The following is a 23577-nucleotide window of genomic DNA, read 5'->3' on the forward strand; positions in this document are numbered from 1 at the left end:
ATGTTCACACATTCATACAACTGTTACTACTTTCCTAAACAGAGTTAGTAGGTGGGGCATTTCTTGGCATTTCTTTTATTTTTTAACCTTTTAATGTTTAAGTTTTTTCCAAATCAACCTTTTGAAACGTTTTTTAAAAACGTTTTTTTCTAAAATATTGTTTCAACCTAGAGCAGAGAACAGTAAAATACTCAAGTACTCATCAATGATGCAAACTTTTATTTCAAAAAATATTTTTTAATCATCCCCTTTCTTCAAAAATCTGTTTTCAACCTTTCAAATTATTTTGCCCCGATGTTAAAGACCTATGGTGAGGTATGGAAAACACTAAGCGGCGCTGTTGTATTAATTCATCCGACAAATGATTGACAAGGGCTTTAACAAATCTGTTTTTCAGTGCTAATGCATTTTGCCTGGATTCCCATCAAGAAATATTAACCAATGAAAAGAAAAAAGGCATAATTATTGTAAAACAGCCCACGTATCCCTTGGGCTGTCATACAACTAGACAATATGAATACGAAGATTAAGAATAGGAAATAGCTTGCAAATCACTAATAACTGTATACGCATTTCCTGAATCTGTAGGCTGAAATTAGAGAACCAGGGAGAGAACTCTGGTTTTACCATCCACCTGTTCATTCAACCTGTAGCCATCCCTACCCTGTAGCCTTTTGATTGGTCAATCCCCTTTATGGTCCGCCCTACTTAGACAGAGTGCAACCTCAATGGACACTATAGATGTCATTTTACAAGTACCTCGGTACCGCCCTCTTAACTCTGCTCCCCCAGGTTACACTAATGAATTTTGTTATGGCGTGCCCGTGGCAGGGGGCTATCGCTCTCTGCCGAATATTTGTGTCGCTTTCTCCGTCGTCTCAAGTCCACTAGTGAAACGAGAAGTTGTAAAAGTTGTCAGAGTATACATTTGCGATGTTACCGAACGGACTACACATATTTTGAGACGCTTTGCCAATATTGAAACTAGGACTGTCACTGGAAAGCTTTTGCCATGTCTCTGCTATGTGTTCGAGGTGAGTTATTACTGATTTATGTCTGTTATTTCAATTATGTATTCCATGGGATTGCATTTACAAAGACCACATTTAATTTGGACAGCGATTAAAGGAAATACCATCCTTTGACCGCAGGCTCCTGGGACATTTCGCCTAAACTTTTAAGGCTGTGATTTTCCTTTCAAATTGAAGACAAGGTTATTTTACTGGTCGAAAATACTACTCTGGTATTATTGTTTTTTATTATGAATGCACTAGCAAGTGCTTTGGTTTTTAGCTATTGATTTGTAGGCCATCCGTAGGAGATTTGAAGGATGTCAGCTCCATTACATAATGTTGAGATCGGAGCACGTCACCAAACGCTATCTTTCCAGCTTTCCACAAAGTTCCTGTAAAGTAGACATGAACCAGTGAGTTTCTGAGCAAAACATTCAAGGAACATGAATTAGGTCTACTCCATATTCAATATCAGGCTATTCAGCAGGTGGACGTTTTAGAATTGACATTCAAATGGTTTAATGCATCTGATCAGCATAAGTCTGTCCCTCATTTAAAAATAAATAAATAGTGGGGTTCTTAAACTGCTTTTTGTAGTGTATATGACATTCTTGGCAGTGTCCTCCGCTTTTCAGAAAGAAGCACACGTAGGCCCTTAGACGACATTGTTATGTGTTTATGCAATTCTAACGAAATGAATCAATGTAAAGTTTCATTATAGTCAAAATACAAACATATTGTCTGACAGCGGCGGAAAATCCGTCACGACAGGAAGATCAATGTCTTGCTATGAGATAGTGTAGGTCCATTTGTGTTGCAGATAAACTGATAGATTCTACCGGAAAGCCAGCCTCAGAATCATGGGTAATGATGCAAAAATCTATCATGGCTGTGGCTTGCTGTCAATTATAGTCCTTCAGATGTATCTTAATCAAGACTACGATATTGTTTAGTATTTTCCCTGGCATATTTGGCATTTTTATGTTCTTTTCAGAATGAAATTTTTAAAGAATAAAAGTGTGCCAGTAAGTGACACTTAAATAGGAAATGACCTAATGTTAATTCAAATGTAATGTAGCCTAGGCCTAATTAAGTTTGTGTTCTATAGCGATTTTCCATAATTGTCATTTTCTCCCACTCCACCCTATTGTCTAGTCATCTAATCATTCAGTGCAGAACGTCTATATTTTCCACCGGAAAGTAATTCAGTACAGTTCAGACGTTCAAACTAGGATGTTTTTCTAAAGAGGAAAACGAAGCCACTCAGAAACCCCTTCAACCTCCACATATTCATGAGTGAGCGCGTTTACACCTGGAGGCTGGGGGCAGTTTAGGCGGCTCGCCACAGATAATGGTGTCCTGCTTCGGCCGGGCCGGGCCGACGCGATTGGCTGACGTGAGTCATCCCTTCCCCCGTTCGGCAGCGTCATGGTTTTGTTTTTCTATCGCCATAGAAAAGGCCAGTCTCCATGGTAACGTCTCCACATAGTAGATAAGTGGTCTCCCTTCCAAAAGGCCATGTGTGGCCCTGCTGGGCATCAGGCCGGACCAGGGCTAGGACCAGGACCAAGGCTAGGACCAGGGCTAGGACCAGGACCAGGGCTAGGACCAGGGCTAGGACCAGAACCAAGGCTAGGACCAGGACCAAGACCAGGACTACGGCTAGGACCAAGGCTAGGACCACGGCTAGGACCAGGACCACGGCTAGGACCAGGACCACGGCTAGGACCACGGCTAGGACCAAGGCTAGGACCAGGGCTAGGGCTAGGGCTAGGACTAGGGCCAGGGCCAGGGCCAGGGCCAGGGCCAGGGCCAGGGCCAGGGCCAGGGCCAGGGCCAGGGCCAGCCAGACTCACATGGACCCCCTGAGTCCCTGCACAGGGCCCAGAGAACCACCAAATACACACCCAACAAGCCATTCTTACCGGGAGGGACGCTCAGCCTGTTCAAACGCTAAGCGTGCAGTTGAGTTGAACACGTCTTGCGGTTCCTCCTTGAGAACGTGAACATGCGTGTGGTTTTTTTGTGGAGGGAACGGTGCTCACATGTATTGTGTGTGACCATCTGAAGACGTAGAAGGTGCACGGTGTGCATGGTAAAATCAGCAGTGTTGACTTGTAGCCTGCCTGGTTTACTTTGGCAGAGCCAGCTTGTCAGTTGTGTCAATAATCTGTCATTGAGGAAGTGAAACCGACGTAAGGTTATGTATTGGCCTAAATACTATAGATACAGCATGCGGTTAATAGTGGAACGGATAGTTTGGCAACACGGGAAGGAAAAGGAAATGAAGAAAGAGGACCAACGGACATAGCTGTTGACGGGATAGTGGAATTATAGAGAGAGGGAGAGAGGGAGGGAGGGAGGGAGGGAGGGAGGGTGGGAGGGGAAGGGGGAGGGGGAGAGAGAGAGCGGAGAGATTCTGTCAGTAATCCTCTGGCCATCTGTTGCTCTCTCTCTCTCTCTCTCTCTCTCTCTCTCTCTCTCTCTCTCTCTCTCTCTCTCTCTCTCTCTCTCTCTCTCTCTCTCTCTCTCTCTCTCTCTCTCTCTCTCTCTCTCTCTCTCTCTCTCTCTCTCTCTCTCTCTCTCTCTCTCTCTCTCTCTCTCTCTCTCTCTCTCTCTCTCTCTCTCATCTTGGGTAACGTTTTGTACGAAAACCCTGAAATTTGAGATGTCGGCAGAAAGTCTTCTTTAAATGTATCTTGTTTGCTATGGAAAAAAAAAAAAAAAACCTTATACTTCATTGTGACTCATGATTTTGCTCAAAAAACCCATCATCAGGTGAGCAGTCAGCTGGACAGAGCCAGGCTGATGGGGAACACGGCCTCAGGCTAAACAGAAAGGGCTTCCCACTGCATCCAGATCGCAAGGATGCAGAAAGGGCCGAGTGAAGGAGAGATAAGGATCAGTTTCCGCTATCATGGCCTCCTGCTTTATGGGCCAGTGTAATGTTTACCCCTGGTCTGAATGACGTTATGCTGCTTCAAGGCCTGTTTGCAAGCTCCATTCCAAACTCAACACCACACTGGAGACATCTCTTTCACTCACACACACACACACACACACCCTTTCTCTCAATATTCCTTTCCCTTGTTCCGTCTCAGAACAGACAGCTTTCATACGCCAGGCAAAAAAATGATACCTGGACTTTGTTGGAATTGTTATAAAAATATATCTTTGAAGGTGCTCCATTGTGTTTTACCTCTATTGTTTTCTCTCTCATCTGTTCATTTTCAACCCCTCTTTCTTTTGTGCGTGTGTTCGTGCTCTGTCACAGCCACTCGCTCTCGCCACCGAGATGGCAAACGAACAACGTCAAACAGCTGAAGACACGCTCGTTTTCAGGCAGCCGGCCTTCAGGCCCTCAGAGAGTAGTTACGGCGAGCGAGCCGTACTGTACGTGCCCTGTAGAGTTTAGAGTCACGTAGTAATGTCTGCCTGCCGCCACTTCTGCCATCTCAGCCCATCTGGCATCTCTGGCTGGCTGGATACTCCCTGGTACATAACGCTGCGGCAGGGATCACCATTAATCCCCTCTGATGTGCCTTGCAATCCCATAACCATTATTGTATAGACACTGAAAGAGGTCTTAAATTCAGACCCTAAAAATAACCTCAAAGAGAGTTTTTTTTTTTTTTTTTTTTTTTTTTTTTCCTAATACAGATTTGCTGGCCTCGAGTTTTAGAAAAGGAATGACGATTCCCGTAGAAGCCTGTAATCATTCATTGTTCTGTTGTTGTTGTTGTTTACCTCAACTTTTTCCGCAGGTTGCTCTGTGTAGATCTGTAAAGATGCCTTCTGTCGTCATGGACGCAAACTGATAAACACGTCTATGAACGTATACCTCAGCGCTGTGATGGTTTGTGCTTCACACACCTCTGCAGAGCAGATATGTAGGGTGAAGCTGGCCACACTAGCGTGGACCTCCCTAAGCCCCTGTACTTTGGTCCTGCAAAGGTCGGCATTATGAATTTACTGCATCAGGGTGGGCTTCACGTAAGAGTGGATTGTGTATTAAGGGATTTGAGTTTGGAAGATGACAGCTGTTGCGAGTTGGAGGTCAATACGAGTGGTCGATTTTATGGATGTTAGAAATCCGTAAGCGTTTTCAGGAAAAGTCTTAAGAATGTCTTGAATGGATTTACACAGCGTAGGGCGGATGTTTCTATTGGATTCTGATGCCGGGGTGAATTTAATATGTTTGTGTTTGCCACGTGACTGTCATGTGAAAGGGGACATGGCAGGGTGGACAGCTGTTCCATCTGAGCTTGTCTGTACTGTCAACCTGACGAGATAATGGACACATTATCCACATATTCATTTAGCCGACAGATTTGATCCGAAGCAAATGACGGTAAAGGTGAGGGATTTGAACCTGAGACTGCTTGATCTGCAGTTGAGAGATCAAACCACTGAACTGTTTCCTTCTCTCTGCGGGTGTCTCCTAAGCATGTCGTTTTGTTAGTCTGTATATTAATACGCTCCAAACCTCTCAAAAACGTGTATTCGAATCTCTGTGGTACTTCAAAACACCGACATACTTTTTTTTTCTTTTCAGTCAGAACATGTCACCAGTCAGAGAGTGCTAGGTGTGAGTTCTTTGGGTACTAGCATCTCGTCATGTCCAGAACAAGCTTAAAAAGTACATGTTCTGATCACACTAATTGGTGTTGTCTCTTCTTTTTCCAGTGAAAAAAGCCCAACTCCAAGGATCATCAGGTGAGTGTCACATGTTCTCTTGTTCTACATGATACTACAAAGTCAGTGACACCAAAACAAACCCTTTGTATGCCTTCTGCATTAGCTGCATTCTCTTGTAGGTCAGTCAGTCAAATTCTAGCTGAGCAATGGGAGGTTGATTTTAGCTTTGCATAATCCCTTGGTTTATCCTGTGTGTACTTGAAGGCTAACTTGAGTCTAGCTAGGTTACCTGAAGGCTAGCTAGACTACATGGAGGCTTGCTAGGCTACCTGAAGGCTAGCTAGACTAGATGGAGGCTAGCTAGGCTACCTGAAGGCTAATTAGACTACATGGAGGCTAGCTAGGCTACCTGAAGGCTAGCTAGACTACATGGAGGCTAGCTAGGCTACCTGAAGGCTAGCTAGACTACATGGAGGCTAGCTCACCCAAGTACAGGTGAGCTCAGATCAGTTCTGGCTAAGCCTAAATCTCCACGCCCTCCATCTAGGTAAGTCCTTTACTGTTTACCCTCACGCCTCTCCCATAAGCACCGTGACCGCAAAGAAAGAGACTTCGAAGAGATAGGGAGAGAGATGGAGGAGAGGGAGACATATGAAGAGAGAGACTGTGGGGAGAGAGCGGAGGGAGACAAAGTGAGGGAGAAAGATGGAGTAAGAGAAAGGGAGAAAAGTGGAGTAAGAGAGACTAGTCAGTTACTCCCCAACCTGTTTGGTGTCTCACATCTACAAGTCCTCTGGTGACCCTTATCTTTGACTTAAACAAGGGATTTGTGGTTTAATCCTAATCTCTTGCAAGGGTTCTTTTCAGGGGAGTGGTTCAGGTGTCGTATATCTGTCCCTGGGGTTGGAAGTCCAGCTATCCAGAGGCCTGGAACTTGCTTCTTCTCCCCAGAAAACCTTCTTCTCTCCCTGAAAACCTACTTCCTCTCTCCTTGAAAACCTACGTCCTCTCTCCTTGAAAACCTACTTCCTCTCTCCTTGAAAACCTACTTCCTCTCTCCTTGAAAACCTACTTCCTCTCTCCTTGAAAACCTACTTCCTCTCTCCTTGAAAACCTACTTCCTCTCTCTTGATAACCTACTTCCTCTCTCCTTGAAAACCTACTTCCTCTCTCTTGATAAGCTACTTCCTCTCTCCTTGAAAACCTACTTCCTCTCTCCTTGAAAACCTACTTCCTCTCTCCTTGAAAACTTACTTCCTCTCTCCTTGAAAACCTACTTCCTCTCTCCTTGAAAACCTACTTCCTCTCTCCTTGAAAACCTACTTCCTCTCTCTTGATAACCTACTTCCTCTCTCCTTGAAAACCTACTTCCTCTCTCCTGAAAGGACGCTCAGGTGTTCTATGACCATATGTAAACACGCTGACTCAGCCAAAGAGACAAGCCACATCATTGAAAATACCATTGTGTATTATGTATTTAGTTCTTTGCGATCTACAAACATGACCTGATTTTATTATCGTGCCACCCTCTCGGTATCCCAAGGCTAAGGTTGTGATTTGGGATCATGGCCATGCAGTTGGGTTAATGTGCAGCTCGTGTGCTGAAATAATGGCCTCTCTCTATACGTTGTGTTTGGTCTATGTTTAGCACGCTGTGAGACGAACCTCTTGGGCCGGAGTTGACGTAGATCTGCATCATGTATTTCAGAGAGAGAGAGAGAGAGAGAGAGGAGAGAGACAGGGAGAGAGACAGGGAGAGAGACAGGGAGAGAGACAGGGAGAGAGACAGGGAGAGAGACAGGGGGAGAGACAGGGAGAGAGAGACAGGGAGAGAGAGACAGGGAGAGAGAGACAGGGAGAGAGAGACAGGGAGAGAGAGACAGGGAGGGAGAGAGACAGGGAGAGAGAGACAGGTAGAGAGAGACAGGGAGAGAGACAGGGAGAGAGACAGGGGGAGAGACAGGGCGAGAGACAGGGGGAGAGACAGGGAGAGAGAGACAGGGAGGGAGAGAGAGGAGAGAGACAGGGAGAGAGACAGGGAGAGAGACAGGGAGAGAGACAGGGAGAGAGACAGGGAGAGAGACAGGGAGAGAGACAGGGAGAGAGACAGGGAGAGAGACAGAATGACACCTTCAGGTTACCTTGAAGTGTGCTTCTGGCAAATGATGTCATGATTTTCCAACTGTGGTATCTGGAGCTCCAGACTTGATAAGAATGCGTGTCCCTGGGGCCAGTCGACACGCTGTCCAGGTTCTGCAGCGTCAGTCCTTTGGACAGCTTGTCATTCAACCACCTCATGACATCGTCCTGTTTCGTTGCTTATAGGGCTTGGGTCTGACCCATGTCAATTTCCCTCGGTTTCAAATCCGCTTTGATGTTGTTGTATCAAATAGTATTTGTAGAAACCCGTTTACAAGCGATGTCACAGATGCCCGTTGAAAGGCACTTACCAAATGTGTAGCAATGAAACGTTTGCTGTGTGTGCTACATGCAAAGACTTGCCCTGAACACCGATACCCAGACTGACTCGGCAGGTCGACTGACTGTCCCAGTTGTAGCAGAACATCTCCCAGGCGAGCCCTTGCCCGTACATCTTTCATGATGGGTCCAACTTGTAAATGTCAACCTTCCAACCGCCAGTGTTTTTCTGACTAATTTATTGGAAAAACTCGGCATGCGTCAATAATGAATGAAGCTGCTTGACTGAAGCATGCAAGCGGGAGAGGACTGGATAGAACTGTTGGGCTCAGTGAGCTAGGAAACAGGTATATCTACAAAGAAAAAAAAACACAGTTTCTCAAACTCCAGTCCCTCTTCCATGTGTGCCTGATTTTGTGTGAGCTTAAGGCCACACATATGACTCATTTTCTGTGTGTTTTGATTTTCGATTGTGTGTGTGTGTAGGTGTGCGTGTCTACATGCCTGTGTGTGTGTGTGTGTGTGTGTTGTGGCAATGGGTGGTGGCTTCCTCTCTCTCTGGGCGTCTCAGATAGTGTCGGCCTGATTCCCCAGGGGGAGAGGTCATGTAGAGAGACACCACAGTCACTAAGTGGCTCTGATCTAATCCATATGTCCTCCTCTCTCCCCTCTTATCTTCTCACTTGTGTTTACAGGCGTGCGCCCGTGGTGGAGTAGCTCACAGTGTGGGTGGTCTAATTAGTCCCAGTGCCTCCAGGCACTTGAGTTAAAGCAGTGTGGCTGGGTGTGGGTGTGTGTGTGTGTGTGTGTGTGTGTGTGGTATTGTTCTCCAGGGACATTAATTAGGAGTTCGGGCCCTCTTCCTCCAGGGGCCATTGAGTTAGTTTCTCCCACAGCTGGTCTGGAACATGCTGCATTATGGGAAACGTAAATACACTGGGGAATATGTCCCTGTCTGGTGTATTCAGTCCCCTTGTTAAGGTCTTCTATTGACTGATCTGAATGATGTTGTCGATGCCGGTCCAAACATTTTTGTTTGTGTGCGTGCGGGTCACCTTGGTAACCCCAGGGAAAACGCGTGATACGGCGTTGGAATGATTAGTCTACAGAAGCACAGCTGATACCTATCTGGGCTTTCCCACATCGCACAGTCGGAGCGAGCGCTCAGGCGGTGTGGCGAGTGCACAACCTGATGCGTTCTCTACGTTTTTGACGCGTGTTTGGGATTGTCACGCGTGTGAAAGTGTATTTAAAACAAGAGACGTCTATTGGGTACCGTGTGTGTGTGTGTGCGCGCGCGTCAGAGAGAGCGTGAGCGAGACCAGTGGAATAGCGTGCAGCATCACTGATTACGTGATGTTGAGATGACCGTTGTAATCCTGGCACATAGCCCCACCCCCCCTGTGTGACCCAGGCAGTGGTCAGGCAGGATGGCTGGTTGGTGGGTCAGGCTGCTGGGGCAGGGGGGGCTGGATGTCTGGCTGGCTGGCTGGCAGAGCGCATCTACAGGCACATGTTGGCCCACCCTCGCCACAGGCAAAGGAAATGAAAAGTGGTGGTTATGTCACGGTCTGTGTAATCCCCCCCCTGCCGGGCAGCCCCCCCTCCCCTCCCCTGGCAGGGGGGGGATTTGAGCCTATTCGGGCCCAGCATGCTCTCGTCGAACTCGGGCTTAATTCAAAGGAGAAGCCCTGGCCCTGGCCTGTTCTAGTATGATCCACACCACCCCTACCACTGGGCTGGATCACACAGTCTGAAGGCACTGAGGCTTCATCTGGGTGTTCCGTTACCACGGACACCGGCTGGGGAAGACATTGCTCATAAAGCGCTGGGGATAGTTTCCTCAAATCCACCTCTTCCCCCCCCCCCCCCCTTCCCTCCTCCCCTGGCCCCTCTCTCTGAGGTGTGCGTCATCCTATAGGAGGCACGGACGACCCAGCATGCACCTTGGTCTTTATCCTGACGTTATGAAAACTGACTGGAACCTTTACTGTTCCCCAGATGGGCTCCAGCTGTTCCGGTCGTGCCGGCTGACCTGCCAGCTCCGAGTCAGGGGGGAGAGGTGCGGGGGCCGTGGGGCTGGTGACCCCGCGTGCAGCCTCCCAGCCCACAGCTAGCTAGCCAGCCAGGCCAGACCCAGAGAGGGCACAGCCAGGGCTGGCAAGAGAAGCATATCGCCCGGTAGCATCCCAGGGCTATATCTGCTGTGTGGGATCCTCATGGGAGATTGACGGGGTCAGCCGCTGGTGGGGGTGGAGGAGGGGCTAAACAGACTTATCTGTGTTCACTCTCACTAGCTTTGCTGTCACTCACTGGACTCTGAAACGCTGGCCAGCCCAGAACGTGTGCGGTTGGATCTCTGTTACCGTTTCGTTTTGAAACGTTGTTGTGGTGATGTTTGACCGGGGGCCGAGGAAAGACATTAGACGCATCTAATGTCTAACACAAATAAATGATGAAAAATAATAAAAATCGTAATCCGTTGTCGCTTTGTTGACTAATCAACGGCGCTTGTAGAACTGTTGTGTAAAAGCAATATCCCACGTTGCCTGTGCGTTATTGATGGACATCAACACGGCTGCGATTATCTTCGGCGCTCGCGACTGCGAGCAGAACTCTGAAAAAGCTGCGTTGATCTTCAGCAGTAACGCTCTCCCTCTCGGGTGATGTCGCTTAAATATACCGTGTGTGCATCCAAGCACCGTCCATGTTAGTATGCGTGTGTCTGGATGACCTGTGTTCATCTGTGTTCCAGATAAGTATAACTCCTACGTGACGCTGAAGGTGCAGAATGTCAAGAGCACCACCATCACAGTGCGAGGACACAAGCCCTGCTGGGAACAGGACTTCATGTTGTAAGTGACCGTGCACACACACACACACACACACACACACACAGGTCAGACACACACACAGGTCAGACACATATACACACATGTACATACAGACCAGACAGACACACTCTCTCACACACACACACACACACAGGTCAGACACACACACAGGTCAGACACATATACACACATGTACATACAGACCAGACAGACACACTCTCTCACACACACACACACACACACACACAGGTCAGACACACACACAGGTCACACACACACACACACACACAGACACACACAGGTCAGACACATATACACACATGTACATACAGACCAGACAGACACACTCTCTCACACACACGCGCGCACACACACACAGAAACTGTGCCAAATGCAGGCAGGAGTAGGGCGGGGCTAATCAGTCTGAGCCAAGTGCTGATTGGCTTTCGCGGTCATGTTGAAGCAATCACTTTAGCTGAAGGGAGATATGTATGAGGGCCGTCTCTGATGCCGCTGGAACTGCTACTTTGCAGCTCAGGTTTGTTGTTTATCAGGAAGTAAACATGGCCTGCCACGTTTTCTCCTATTTCCAGGAATGAGGTTGTGCTGTTACCTGAGTGCACAGGTGGCATTTTTTTTTTTTGGCCCAGACATTCACTTCCTTCTCATCATTCCTTTGTTTCGCTCCCCCTCTTTCCAGTTGACCTGTGTGTGGTATGCAGGGCATCCAGTCTCTCAGCAGAGGTGTTTGTGGACTTTATTGTCGCTTTGTTTGTTTTTCCAGACCCTGAGCGCGAGCGCTGCGCCGGTTTAACTTGACAATGACCGTCGCTCAACGGTGGCCACGTGTGAAGCGCTATCTAGCCTCCACCTGTTCCTCCTCTGTGTGAACTGAGTATCAAGTAGTCAGTGTCAATGCAACGATCCAAGTTCGACCTGGACCTGTGTGGTGTGGTTCAGCTTGAAGTCAATTCGACGTTTTTTGTCCTCAAAGCTCGTTTTCTTTCGTGAGAACTGAATCCGCGGCCTTTGTTGAACTGGTTCTGCTGGATGCTCCTGTTGCGACGGAGCGACGCCTGTATCCAGGCAGCAGTGTGAGCTCATCGTGACCTGGGTGTTTCACAGACCCAGATTAGCGCCTTTTGTTTACGTTTACATTTACATTTAGTCATTTAGCAGACGCTCTTATCCAGAGCAACTTACAGTGAGTACAGGGACATTCCCCCCCGAGGCAAGTAGGGTGATGTGCCTTGCCCAAGGACACAACGTCACTTTGGCACGGCAGGGAATCGATCTGGCAACCTTCTGATTACTAGCCCGACTCCCTCAACACTCAGCTACCTGACTCCCTGTTTACCGTCAGCAAGGCGTGTTTCGACGGATCACCCGGTGTTAGAACCAATGTCCAGTAAAGGTGTCCAGCGAGGTGTGCGTCTCTCCCGGTCTGAGGCATGTTGAGGCTCGTTCTACCCACGCCTCTGGCAGTCCTGTTGTCGGCGTCAAGGGTTAGCTTGGCTGTGCGCTTGTTCCACCAGTGTCACAGGCCATTTCGTAGGGTTAGATAAACATAGCACAAGGCATCCTCCTTGAGACAGCATAGACTAAGAAGTGTATGATGAGTTCTGATATCGTCATTGGTGCACCCAAGAAGGCCAAGGCTCAATCACCCGGTCGTGTTATCGCCCTGTAACTCTCAGACGACACGTATTCTTCACATGCTGCACTAACCCTCCAACACATCTCAAGCTGCACGCTGTTGACACTTCAGAGTAGAGCAAAACGTTCAGTAAGGATGATGAGTTTTTCTTGTCTTTGTCAAAGTGGCACCGTGCGGGTTGCGATTGTGACCTCGACGCTCTTTTCTCCCATCACCGAGAGGGAGGGAAATCAAAAGGGAGAGGGCGACGTCACGGTCGTGCGCTTCGCTCGAAGCCTCAAAATACCATCCGTCACTGTGGAAACCCATCAATTAGTAAACCTTCCATTCCAACTCCCCGCCTCGTCTCTCTCTAAGTGTTTAGACGTTTAGCCAGCGGAGGAGGAAAGGCTGCGCAGGGAGCGGCGGTTCTTCTTCGTTGTTTTTCCAGAAGCATGTAGAAGCCCCCGTGGTGCGAGTCTGTTCATCCTCGTCTCATTGCTTCGACAAAAAAAAAATCTCTGATGAAACATTAATGGGTTTCTAAATTCTGCTTTTACACAACACTAAGGGGGGTGGAGGACCTGGGGGGGGGGGGGAGGGGGACCTGGGGGGGGGGGGGGGGGTCTTTTCATGCTTCCTCAATTTATGCTGCAGAAAGGAGGGAGGGTGAGATGAAAGTGATGTCAGCTGGTGATTGATGGCCGAGGCTAGTGGCTTTGTGAGGCTCCGAAAAAAAGAAACGTGTTTACTTTTGTTCGACGTGAAAACGCTGTCGCTGAACAAACGTAGTGGCCCCGACAAGAGAGGATGTGGGCGTTCCCGCCGGAGCGACTGCGGGAGTCAAATCCACTTTTGCACAAGTTCGAAACGGGCCTACCAGGATCACGGGCGTCTCAACAGCCCGAAGCGTCCTGAAGGTTCTTCTGTGGGCATGGCCTGAGCGTAGGTGCGCGTCTCCCGCTGTGAGAGCAGACTCTTTAGTGTCGCACCTGGTCGTCCAGACTCCATGGTAACTCCACGCGTCTCCTGTTAATTATCTCTCCCTCTTTGATAATCTTCTCTCTCATCTCTCGTCTTTTGTCAGTGCCGCTGCATTTACAAACGCTGTGGGGGGGGGGGGGGTGTTGGGAGGACGTGGGGGGGACGCGGGGGGGACGTGGGGGGGACGCGGGGGGGACGTGGGGGGGACGCGGGGGGGACGTGGGGGGGACGCGGTTGTACTGGCCCTGGGAATGAGATAAGCTGCTTTATTGCTGTTTGTCTGCACTCTGGCGGGGCGAATGGAACAGGAAGTTGAAGGAAATATGCGTTTGGGCAGTGAGAGTGTGTGTGTGTGTGTTCTTCCTCTCCAGTGAGATCAACAACTTGGATCTGGGGCTCATCGTGGAGGTGTGGAACAAGGGCCTCATCTGGGACACCATGCTGGGGACTACCTGGATACCCCTCAAGCACATCCACCATTCAGAGGAGGTGACTGCTGCAGAGAAACACACGCTCTCTCTCTCTCTCTCTCTCTCTCTCTCTCTCTGTCTCTCTGTCTCTCTGTCTCTCTGTCTCTCTGTCTCACTCACGCTCACACACTCCCACGGACCCTCACACACACACACATACACTCAACCTCTGTCGCGTTCACACAGACACGCACGCACGCTTGCTCGCAATCTCTTTCACTCACACACATACACACACGCATCCATAAACATACCGGTAAGAGCAAGTCTACGCGGAGTCAGGATGAATGGTAATCCTACTCAATGGTGGTCGTTTGATCCTTTGATCGTGCTCCCTTTTGAAGTCGTCCGTGCGGTCTGTTATTGTCCCCCCTGCAGGAGGGCTCCGGGGAGTGGACCGCGCTGGACTCCGAGGTTCTGATGAAGGCAGACGAGATCTACGGCACCAAGAACCAGACGCCACACCGCCTCCTGCTGGACGCGCGCTTCGAGCTGCCTTTCGGTGAGCCCTGCCGCCCTGCCCTGCCCTGCCACCCAGGCCCCGCCCGGCCCTGCCACCCAGGCCCGGCCCTGCCGCACCGGGCAGAGAGCCTCTCTTGGGGTCTCAAGACAAACCAGCACGTCTGGAAGTGTGTGTTTTTACCGCTGCGGCAGAGCCGAAATGTCGCAGGGTGATCTTTTCAGTGGAAGCGGAGGACGAGGCTGTGGCTTGGGGGCCCAGCGGAGGCGGAGGACGAGGCTGTGGCCTGGGGGCCCAGCGGGGGGGGGAGGACGAGGCTGTGGCCGGGGGGCCCAGCGGGGGGGGGGGGACACGGCCTGATCGCAGCCTCTTCCCGTGACCTCTCCTCTGACGTGTCTGTCACTCGCGGTATTGATTGGCTGAAAGGCCACCAGGTTGTGCTGGCCTCACGCTCCACAGACCAGAGAGGGAACAGTTGCGTAATCTGTGTGTCTCTCTAGGATCACTGGCATCAAAGTGGAAGCTGTGTGTGTGTGTGTGTGTGTGTGTGTGTGTGTGTGTGTGTGTGTGTGTGTAGGAGGGTTGGAGCATCTCACCAGTCCGATCTTTGAAGGTAGCGAGAGGTGTGAGTGTGAATGAGAGAGAGAGTGTGTGTGTGTGTGTGTGTGTCCTTACTGATCCTATTCAGAACAGAGCAGGGTGCTGACCTATGTGTCTTCTGAAGACAGCACTGTCCTTTGTGGCCCACCATCTTTCATGTCCAGCATCTCTGTAGTGCATCACAGGCATGGCCAGCATCTCTGTAGAGCATCACAGGCATGGTCAGCATCTCTGTAGTGCATCACAGGCATGGCCAGCATCTCTGTAGAGCATCACAGGCATGGTCAGCATCTCTGTAGAGCATCACAGGCATGGTCAGGCACTACACTGCCTCTACTGAAGTAACAGGAGTATTGCCATAGGCAACGGATATAAATATGTTCTCTTTTTTTAACTTTTTTTTAATTTAATTTTTTTTACAATCAAATGTTTTGCCTTAATGTTAGACATCTACTTTTTTGTTGTTGTCGCAGGTTAACGTTACCGAGAGCGTTTATATATATATATATATATATATATATCGTCGCTAGGATCCTGTGTTCTGTTTGGTATGCTGAAATGAAGACTGCCATCTCCGGCTCCTGCTCTCCTCCTTCCTGAGTGTCTCAGAGATAACTCTACCACATCAGAACCCTGTGTGTCAGAGATAACTCTACCACGTCAGAACCCTGTGTCTCTCAGAGATAACTCTACCACATCAGAACCCTGTGTGTCTCAGAGATAACTCTACCACATCAGAACCCTGTGTGTCAGAGATAACTCTACCACATCAGAACCCTGTGTGTCTCAGAGATAACTCTACCACATCAGAACCCTGTGTGTCTCAGAGATAACTCTACCACATCAGAACCCTGTGTGTCAGAGATAACTCTACCACATCAGAACCCTGTGTCTCAGAGATAACTCTACCACGTCAGAACCCTGTGTGTCAGAGATAACTCTACCACGTCAGAACCCTGTGTGTCTCAGAGATAACTCTACCACGTCAGAACCCTGTGTGTCTCAGAGATAACTCTACCACGTCAGAACCCTGTGTGTCTCAGAGATAACTCTACCACGTCAGAACCCTGTGTGTCTCAGAGATAACTCTACCACATCAGAACCCTGTGTGTCTCAGAGATAACTCTACCACATCAGAACCCTGTGTGTCTCAGAGATAACTCTACCACGTCAGAACCCTGTGTGTCTCAGAGATAACTCTACCACGTCAGAACCCTGTGTGTCAGAGATAACTCTACCACGTCAGAACCCTGTGTGTCTCAGAGATAACTCTACCACGTCAGAACCCTGTGTGTCTCAGAGATAACTCTACCACGTCAGAACCCTGTGTGTCTCAGAGATAACTCTACCACATCAGAACCCTGTGTGTCTCAGAGATAACTCTACCACATCAGAACCCTGTGTGTCTCAGAGATAACTCTACCACATCAGAACCCTGTGTGTCTCAGAGATAACTCTACCACATCAGAACCCTGTGTGTCTCAGAGATAACTCTACCACATCAGAACCCTGTGTGTCAGAGATAACTCTACCACATCAGAACCCTGTGTGTCTCAGAGATAACTCTACCACATCAGAACCCTGTGTGTCTCAGAGATAACTCTACCACATCAGAACCCTGTGTGTCAGAGATAACTCTACCACATCAGAACCCTGTGTGTCTCAGAGATAACTCTACCACATCAGAACCCTGTGTGTCTCAGAGATAACTCTACCACGTCAGAACCCTGTGTGTCAGAGATAACTCTACCACATCAGAACCCTGTGTGTCTCAGAGATAACTCTACCACATCAGAACCCTGTGTGTCTCAGAGATAACTCTACCACATCAGAACCCTGTGTGTCTCAGAGATAACTCTACCACGTCAGAACCCTGTGTGTCAGAGATAACTCTACCACATCAGAACCCTGTGTGTCTCAGAGATAACTCTACCACGTCAGAACCCTGCGATTCCCAGTCCTTCAACTCTTGGCGGGCCCCGGGAAACGAACAATTTTTTATGTCTCACTCTTAAGTGTCTCATGATATATTCAAAAGGCATGAATTTATGATGACATCATGGCATACGTAGGATCCAAGGTATGGGCAGGATGGAGAATGTGGAATAGGCTCTCTCGTCACACCTCTCTCTCTCTCTCTCTCTCTCTCTCTCTCTGTGTTTGTTTGTGTGTGTTTGTATGTCTCGCCTAGACATCCCAGAGGATGAAGCTCAGTATTGGACCCGCAAGCTGGATCACATCAACACCATGGGGATCCACAACGAGGTAGGAACCTCCTGTGATCCAGTCGACTCGCTCCATCGCACCGACGCATCTGCCTCGCCTGAACTCTGGGGTTTAGCGGCTGCGAGATGTTCGGTTTCAGGGCTGTTCTTCGTAACTACCAGAGAACTCTTGCCTGCCGTGAAAAGTGATGGGGGGGGGGATTCTGTTACACGAAAGTGTCAGGCTTCACTTTAAAAAGAAGATACTTAATTTATTCCGCGTGTTTTTGAACATTCCAACAGAGATAGGCTAAGGGATACATTACACAATTAACAGTCATCCATCAGCTAAGCAGGGAACACATTTTAATGTAATATGATAACATCTGTCATTTGACGGCATGCACTGTTGAGGATGCACAGGGCTCAAACCATGTGATCTCTTTCACTACCACACGTTTGCATTGGACTGGGAAACTGGTTTTGCTACAGTCCAGTCTGTTTTGCATGTGTGATATGAGTGGAGGTGAGGCCCGTGGGCTTTTGTTGTCGCATGGGACACGGGTGTTCTAGAACTCTTCAACTGAAGGACCAATTCTTCTTCTGTGGCTGCTAAAAGTTGTGGAAGAGCCTATCTTTTATACATTAGGTCCTTGACTAGGAGCAACATTTTTAAATCCTACTTCAAGACCTATCTTTTTTTCTTTATTATTTGAGTCTGCAATTGGGTAGGAATTTTGGTTTATGTTTGTCGTGTCCTATAAATATGTCTAGTTGGTTATATATTTTGACTGTACTGCACTTTGGTCGACATAAGTTGTTTTTAAATGTGCTTTATAAATACATTTGACTTGACTTCCTGCATGCAAGAAGCTTGCTAGTACACGATGATGGTCCGATTATAGTCTTGGTAGCGCTGGTGGAAAGATATTAGACTTTATATATATATATATATATATATATTAGACTCTGTGATTGTACGATGATAATGATGATGGTCAGATGACTTAACTACTTTTTCTTTCTCCTATGCCCCTTCTCCACTTCCTCTTCTATCTCCGCTTCCCTATCCCCCCCGATCTCTTCATTCTCCTCCTCCTCCACCTTTTCCTCCTCCTCCTCCTCCTCCTCCTCTTCTTCTCCAGGATGAGGTCCATGGTCGCCCTCTGCCGTTCACTCCTTCCCAGTGCTGTGAGTTGGATTTCCATAACATCTCAGCCCACTAGATGGCACCAGTGGGCCAATCCTGGCTTCCCGGGAGCCCGTCGCTGTTAATATAGCCTTGTGTTTATGTGAACCCCACCTACCACACACAAGTTCCTATTGAGTACGCTTGGATGATAAACTGACACTCACGGATAGAGATGTTCCTTGTCCATGCATGCCTCTGAATGCCCTTATGTTGTGATTGTTTGTTGTGTCTAACGTCCATCGTTCACTCTCTTGTTCACTTTCTCTAAACTGCCAATGTGCTTCTCTGCTAATGTCTACGCTTTCACCAGGCAACTATTTCGGATGGGCTGACTCACAGAGTATGTTGAACACTGTTGTGACCGAAAACCCTTTTTTCCTAAAGCTCTCCCTTGGCCTGTCCTTAGTGCTTTCTGCATGTTCTGGAGAAATCCAAGCTTCAGTCAGGAAAGGAGGAAAAATGTTATGCATTGAATTGACATACTGACATACTGCCCCCCCCCATCCCCTACACACACTCACACACGTTAACATATGCATGTTAATGGTAAATCTGTGGAAAAATCATTTTCTTTACCCATGTAAACAGATGAGTAATAATGGTATTTTTCAGAATAAGGGGCGAAAACTGGAATATTTTGTGTATACAATTTTATGTATATGTAGTTATAAGGGCATCAGGAAGCACTGGTCAAGGGGAAACGGCTTCGCTAAAGACAAGTTGTGCGTAACCTTCCCCCTCATCCTCAGGTGTTACCTTGACATCTCGTTCTTCCCCCTCGCGCCGTCTGGTTTGGGAGACATCAGGGGAATCCAAATGTGTCCCCAGTCTCCTCTCACTTATCAGTCTGGAGCTGTAAGTCCTGTCCTCTCCGCCAGGCAGGTCCCGCGGGCCAGTTCTGGCCGCTCGCCAGAACCCGTCTCGTTTCACTCGTTGACACTGAGCAGTCACACCGTTTTCCTATCGGAACGAGCCCCTCCTTCCCTTCGCGAGATAGTCGTTAACCGCACAAGACACTTTCTGTTTCGCTTCGTTCTCCTGCACGGCAAGTCTGCGCTCCTTCTGGCAAGCCTCCTCGCATGATTATGGTCTCAACGGCTAGACAGTGCATGACCCATGACCTCTGACCCTACCTCTTACCTGACCCGTCCCAAACCCAGTGTTTGTGAATCCCCTTTTAATTTTCATGTACACTCAACCCCCCCAAGTTGTTCATTTGTTTTTGACATCTTCCCAAGTCTCATGCATAAATCGTTGACCCTTAAGGGCATAGGTTGGTTAAGGTGCAGTTCTATGGGTGCATGTGAAGCTTTCTGTGTCGTAAAAGGAGCAAGCTCTAACAAATATTTTGATTTTGATCGTGGATGATTTGAGTTAGTAGGTAAACCAGCTGAGGTTTGTAAGCAGAAGCGTTTAAGTCACATGACCTCTCGTCCGCGCCACAGCTCTGACGGACGACCTGGACGACAGGGACAGCGATTACCGCAGTGAGACCAGTAACAGCCTGCCCCCTCGTTACCACACCACCGCCCAGCCCAACTCCTCCGCGCACCAGTACCCCCTGGGACCCCAGTACCCCCTGGGACCCCAGTACCCCCTGGGACCCCAGTACCCCCTGGGCCCCCAGTATCCCCTGGGCCCTGGCCCCCGCAGCCACGCAGACTCCTGCGCTGACTCCATGCACAGCTTCGACATGGGGGAGCATCGAGGGAACAGGTACGCGCACGCAAAAACACACAACCACACATGAATGGACTCACACACACACACACCCACATATTCGGATGGACACACACACACACACAGATACACGCACAACCACACACCAACACGCACAACTACACACAGGAGGACACACCAACACAATAACACTCAACACAATGCAGCCCAAAAACGAAGATGAATGCGTACTTATTCACAGTGAACTGTTGACACATGGTGTAGGGAAAGAGATTGCACTAGTTCCTCTGGAGAGCGGTCGAACTTGGCTAAGTGCTTCTGTGTATGAAAGGACTTTCCCCTCTGTGTCACATCCTGTATGTCGATCATCTTGCTGGGTCACCAGGCAAGGGGACAGGCTTGGGCGGCTCCTGCATTTGTCAGCATGTTAAACGTATTGAAGGGTTGTTTGCTTTAGGTCCAGTTACTTACGTGACGTGTCGTTGAATCTTTTGGTGATTTTAAATATCTGCTTGAAGGCCTGCTGTTGCTCATTTTGAAGAGGGTGAGTCTCCTTGCTTTATAGTCCTGTTGTGTTCTCTGTGTGATTAATTTACCAAGAATGTAATTTAGGTGTAGCTGTGGGAAGATAAATGTGTTAACGCATAACTGAAGCTTGTTAAGAGGAAGACTTTTTTTTTTTTTTTTTTAAGAATGTGGAAATGGTCTCCGCCTGCTTGGATATTTTCCAAGATGGAATTTACTCTTTTACGCTTGCACATGGCTGTGGAGGGCGCATGGTTTAGAGAGATTGCTGTAAATCTGTCTGTGAGGACTGATAGGAAGCTGATCCGGATAATTCCATAGCATCCGAAAAGAGGTGTGGGATTACGTCCAGGAAACACTGGTAGATCTTGTTTCTTTGTTAACTTGGGACTTTTTTTTTTTTTTTTACATTCATTAATGTTGTGAACTTTGTTTAGCCTTCCCTGGACCCTGGTTTTGAAGGAAGTGTCAGTAAAAAAAAAAAAAAAAAGATTTTAAAAGCCAATTGGTTTTCTCAATGATAAAGATTATACTTGTTATTGGTGAATTTATTCAGTAGCATGACAGTTTTGTTTCAGGTCTTTTGGGGAATCTCACTGTTAATCCCTTTCATACATCACTATTCAACAACAGACCAATGGGACACGCACATAAACACACAAAGCTTCTTAACAGTCCACACCAAATGCAATTGTTACTGTGCATTTCCTTGGCATGGCATGTAACGCTGATATTTGCTTTTGTCACTGCCGTTTTCATGTGGCATTTATGCCTTTCTCTGCTGTCTCTCTACTTTGAAACGGTTTGCTTTTTTTTCTTTTCTGTTTTGTCTCCTTTTTTTTGTTCCCCCCCCTCACCCCTTCCTTTCTCCCATTACCTTACTGCATGACATCCCCTGCTCACATTAGACCCCTAAACCAGAGAGGCAGAGTCAGAATAATTCCGGTAGATTCCGGCATGGGCGTGGAAGATTGGGAGAGCAAATACAAAGTGCAGGGTAGAAGTCAGCTGAGTGAGTTCCTGGACCGGGAGGATAGCGGCAAGAGTATTAACCTCCCCACAGGGAGGGGCTTCCCAGTGCCCTCAAGCAGCTCCGTCTGTCAAAGCGCTAAGCACCCTGCCGTGTCACTTTCCACCTACCCGGAGAGCTATGACACCATCGATCGACGGAGGAAGAAGAGGATCAGAGACTCGGGAGGTTCGGCCTTCGGGGGCGCGGACGACCCGGGAGACGAAGCTTCCCCCGGCCCCGATCTGGCGCTCCTCCGCCGGAAGAGGGGAGAGCTGGTGCTGCGGCAGGTGGCCGACCTGGAGGAGGAGGAAGAGCTGATGATGCCGTGCCTGAAACCGTACAAGGACGGGCTGCTGTACAAGACGAGGATGTGGGCGAAGAACAAGCTGGAGAACACGCTGGAGAACTACGTCGCTTTCCAGGAGGAGGAGGCGGCCAGACTGAGGGCGGGTTTCGAGTACGGCTACGAGGGTTGCGAGGAGCTGCCCTACCCCGTGGGGCCGGATGAGGAGCTGCAGGAGATAACCTCTCTCGCGGAGGCTATTTACTCCGAGAGCGGCAGGGACCGTGGCAGACACGCCTCCTCCCACGTGGAGAAGTCCCTGGGTTATCGCGAGAAGAAGAGTGGGAAGATGGGGAAGCTGGGCGGGTGGGATCCAGAGGCCATGCTGTCTCCGGTGGAGGAGCCGAGTGAAGAGTACGTGGATCCCATGGATGAGCTCCAGTGTCTGGTGGAAACTGTGTCTGAGTACCTGGCGGAGAAAGAGGAGGAGATCAGCAGATATGGATCCCTTCCGAAGCCGAGCAAATCCAGGCTGTCGTCTCAGGGCAGCGTGAGAACGGAGTCGGTCGGGGAAGACCCCGGTAGCACCTCGAAGGGGGAGAGTCAAACTCAGGAGCCACCTGACCAAGGGATATCCGGGGTGAAGAATGCCGTCACTTCCCTATTCAGTTCCTTCACTGACAAAGTGAGTTTGGCCCCTAAGCCGCCCAGTTCTTTACCCACTCAAACGAAAGAGGCGCCATCTCCAGCTCCTCCTCAGTCCGGAATTTCAAAGCTTTTTTCCTTTATCCCCAAATCCACCAATACCCCACCCGTGGCCGTCGTGTCCCCCGTGGATCCCGCCCCTGACAAAACATTTGGGTTTAATTCTCGTACGCCTCTCCTTCAGTCTGAAACCAAGACGCAAGACCATCGGCTGACGAGCGCGGGCATCGGAACAGCGAGTCGGAACGGCTCACGCAGCAATGAGTTTCCAGCAAAGCATCAAGCCCCTGACGGCCAATCGGTTTTGGGGAAAATCAACCCTTTAAAGTTGTTCTCGGGGGATGAGGGAATGAATTCCGCAGGGGTTAAAACACCGTCTGGCAGGGGTGGCACTGGAGGGGATCCCAAGGGACATGGTCACTGGGACGAGAAGTATGTGCAGCCAGGTGATTCGTTGGCGACCGGTGGAGGACGGGGAGGAAGAATTGACAACGCCGGGGGTACATCACGAAATAAACAAGTCGACAGTCAAGGAAGAACTGTGCTTGGAACTCCCCACTATGTAGCAGGAGCGCCAGGAAACGTGCCAACCTCTGTGGTTGGGAAGCCCATTGGACAAACCTCTGTGGTTGGGAAGCCCATTGGACAAACGGAACAGGTGAATTCAGGTTTTTTCAGCCCTTTCAGAAAGTCTTTAAGCTCGTTAATGACCCCAGTTGCCTCGGTTGCTCCGGTCCCCCCTCAAGGACCCCCGCCCGTGACCGCATATCCACTGTTTCGGTCAGCAGAAGATGTTAGGCTTGAGAAGCCAATAGAGGATCCCTCTGTTGGAAGTAAGATAAAAATACCTTTCCTCTCCTCTGAAAATGTTTCTTCCCAGCAACCTCCAAAACCAGAGGGAGGAATGTTGTCCGGGTTTCTTA

The 23577-nt window shown here is 49.0% G+C and overlaps 1 protein-coding gene across 1 annotated transcript; it reads left to right on the top strand.

Moving 5' to 3' along the window:
• Positions 1–846: 846 nt before the first annotated feature.
• Positions 847–23452, top strand: LOC146220352 (uncharacterized). The gene is made up of 11 exons (XM_084694255.1): positions 847–1034; positions 5700–5729; positions 10825–10924; positions 13895–14012; positions 14372–14495; positions 17245–17318; positions 18403–18448; positions 19895–20039; positions 20103–20165; positions 21563–23086; positions 23401–23452. Exons 1-11 carry the CDS (start codon positions 1013–1015, stop codon positions 23450–23452), a joined length of 2298 nt encoding a protein of 765 aa, XP_084550381.1. The 5' UTR covers positions 847–1012.
• Positions 23453–23577: the final 125 nt, after the last annotated feature.

The sequence above is a fragment of the Hypomesus nipponensis genome, chromosome 27, assembly GCF_054491055.1.
Source record: "Hypomesus nipponensis isolate SF chromosome 27, ASM5449105v1, whole genome shotgun sequence".
Lineage (NCBI taxonomy): Eukaryota > Metazoa > Chordata > Actinopteri > Osmeriformes > Osmeridae > Hypomesus > Hypomesus nipponensis.

What these genes read in the sequence shown, in the direction of transcription:
- LOC146220352 (XM_084694255.1), top strand. Translation starts at nt 1,013, where the DNA reads ATGTCTCTGCTATGTGTTCGAG. An exon ending in TGGGAACAGGACTTCATGTT is followed by an intron (nt 10,925 to 13,894) that starts GTAAGTGACCGT and finishes CTTCCTCTCCAG; the next exon opens with TGAGATCAACAACTTGGATC. An exon ending in ACATCCACCATTCAGAGGAG is followed by an intron (nt 14,013 to 14,371) that starts GTGACTGCTGCA and finishes TCCCCCCTGCAG; the next exon opens with GAGGGCTCCGGGGAGTGGAC.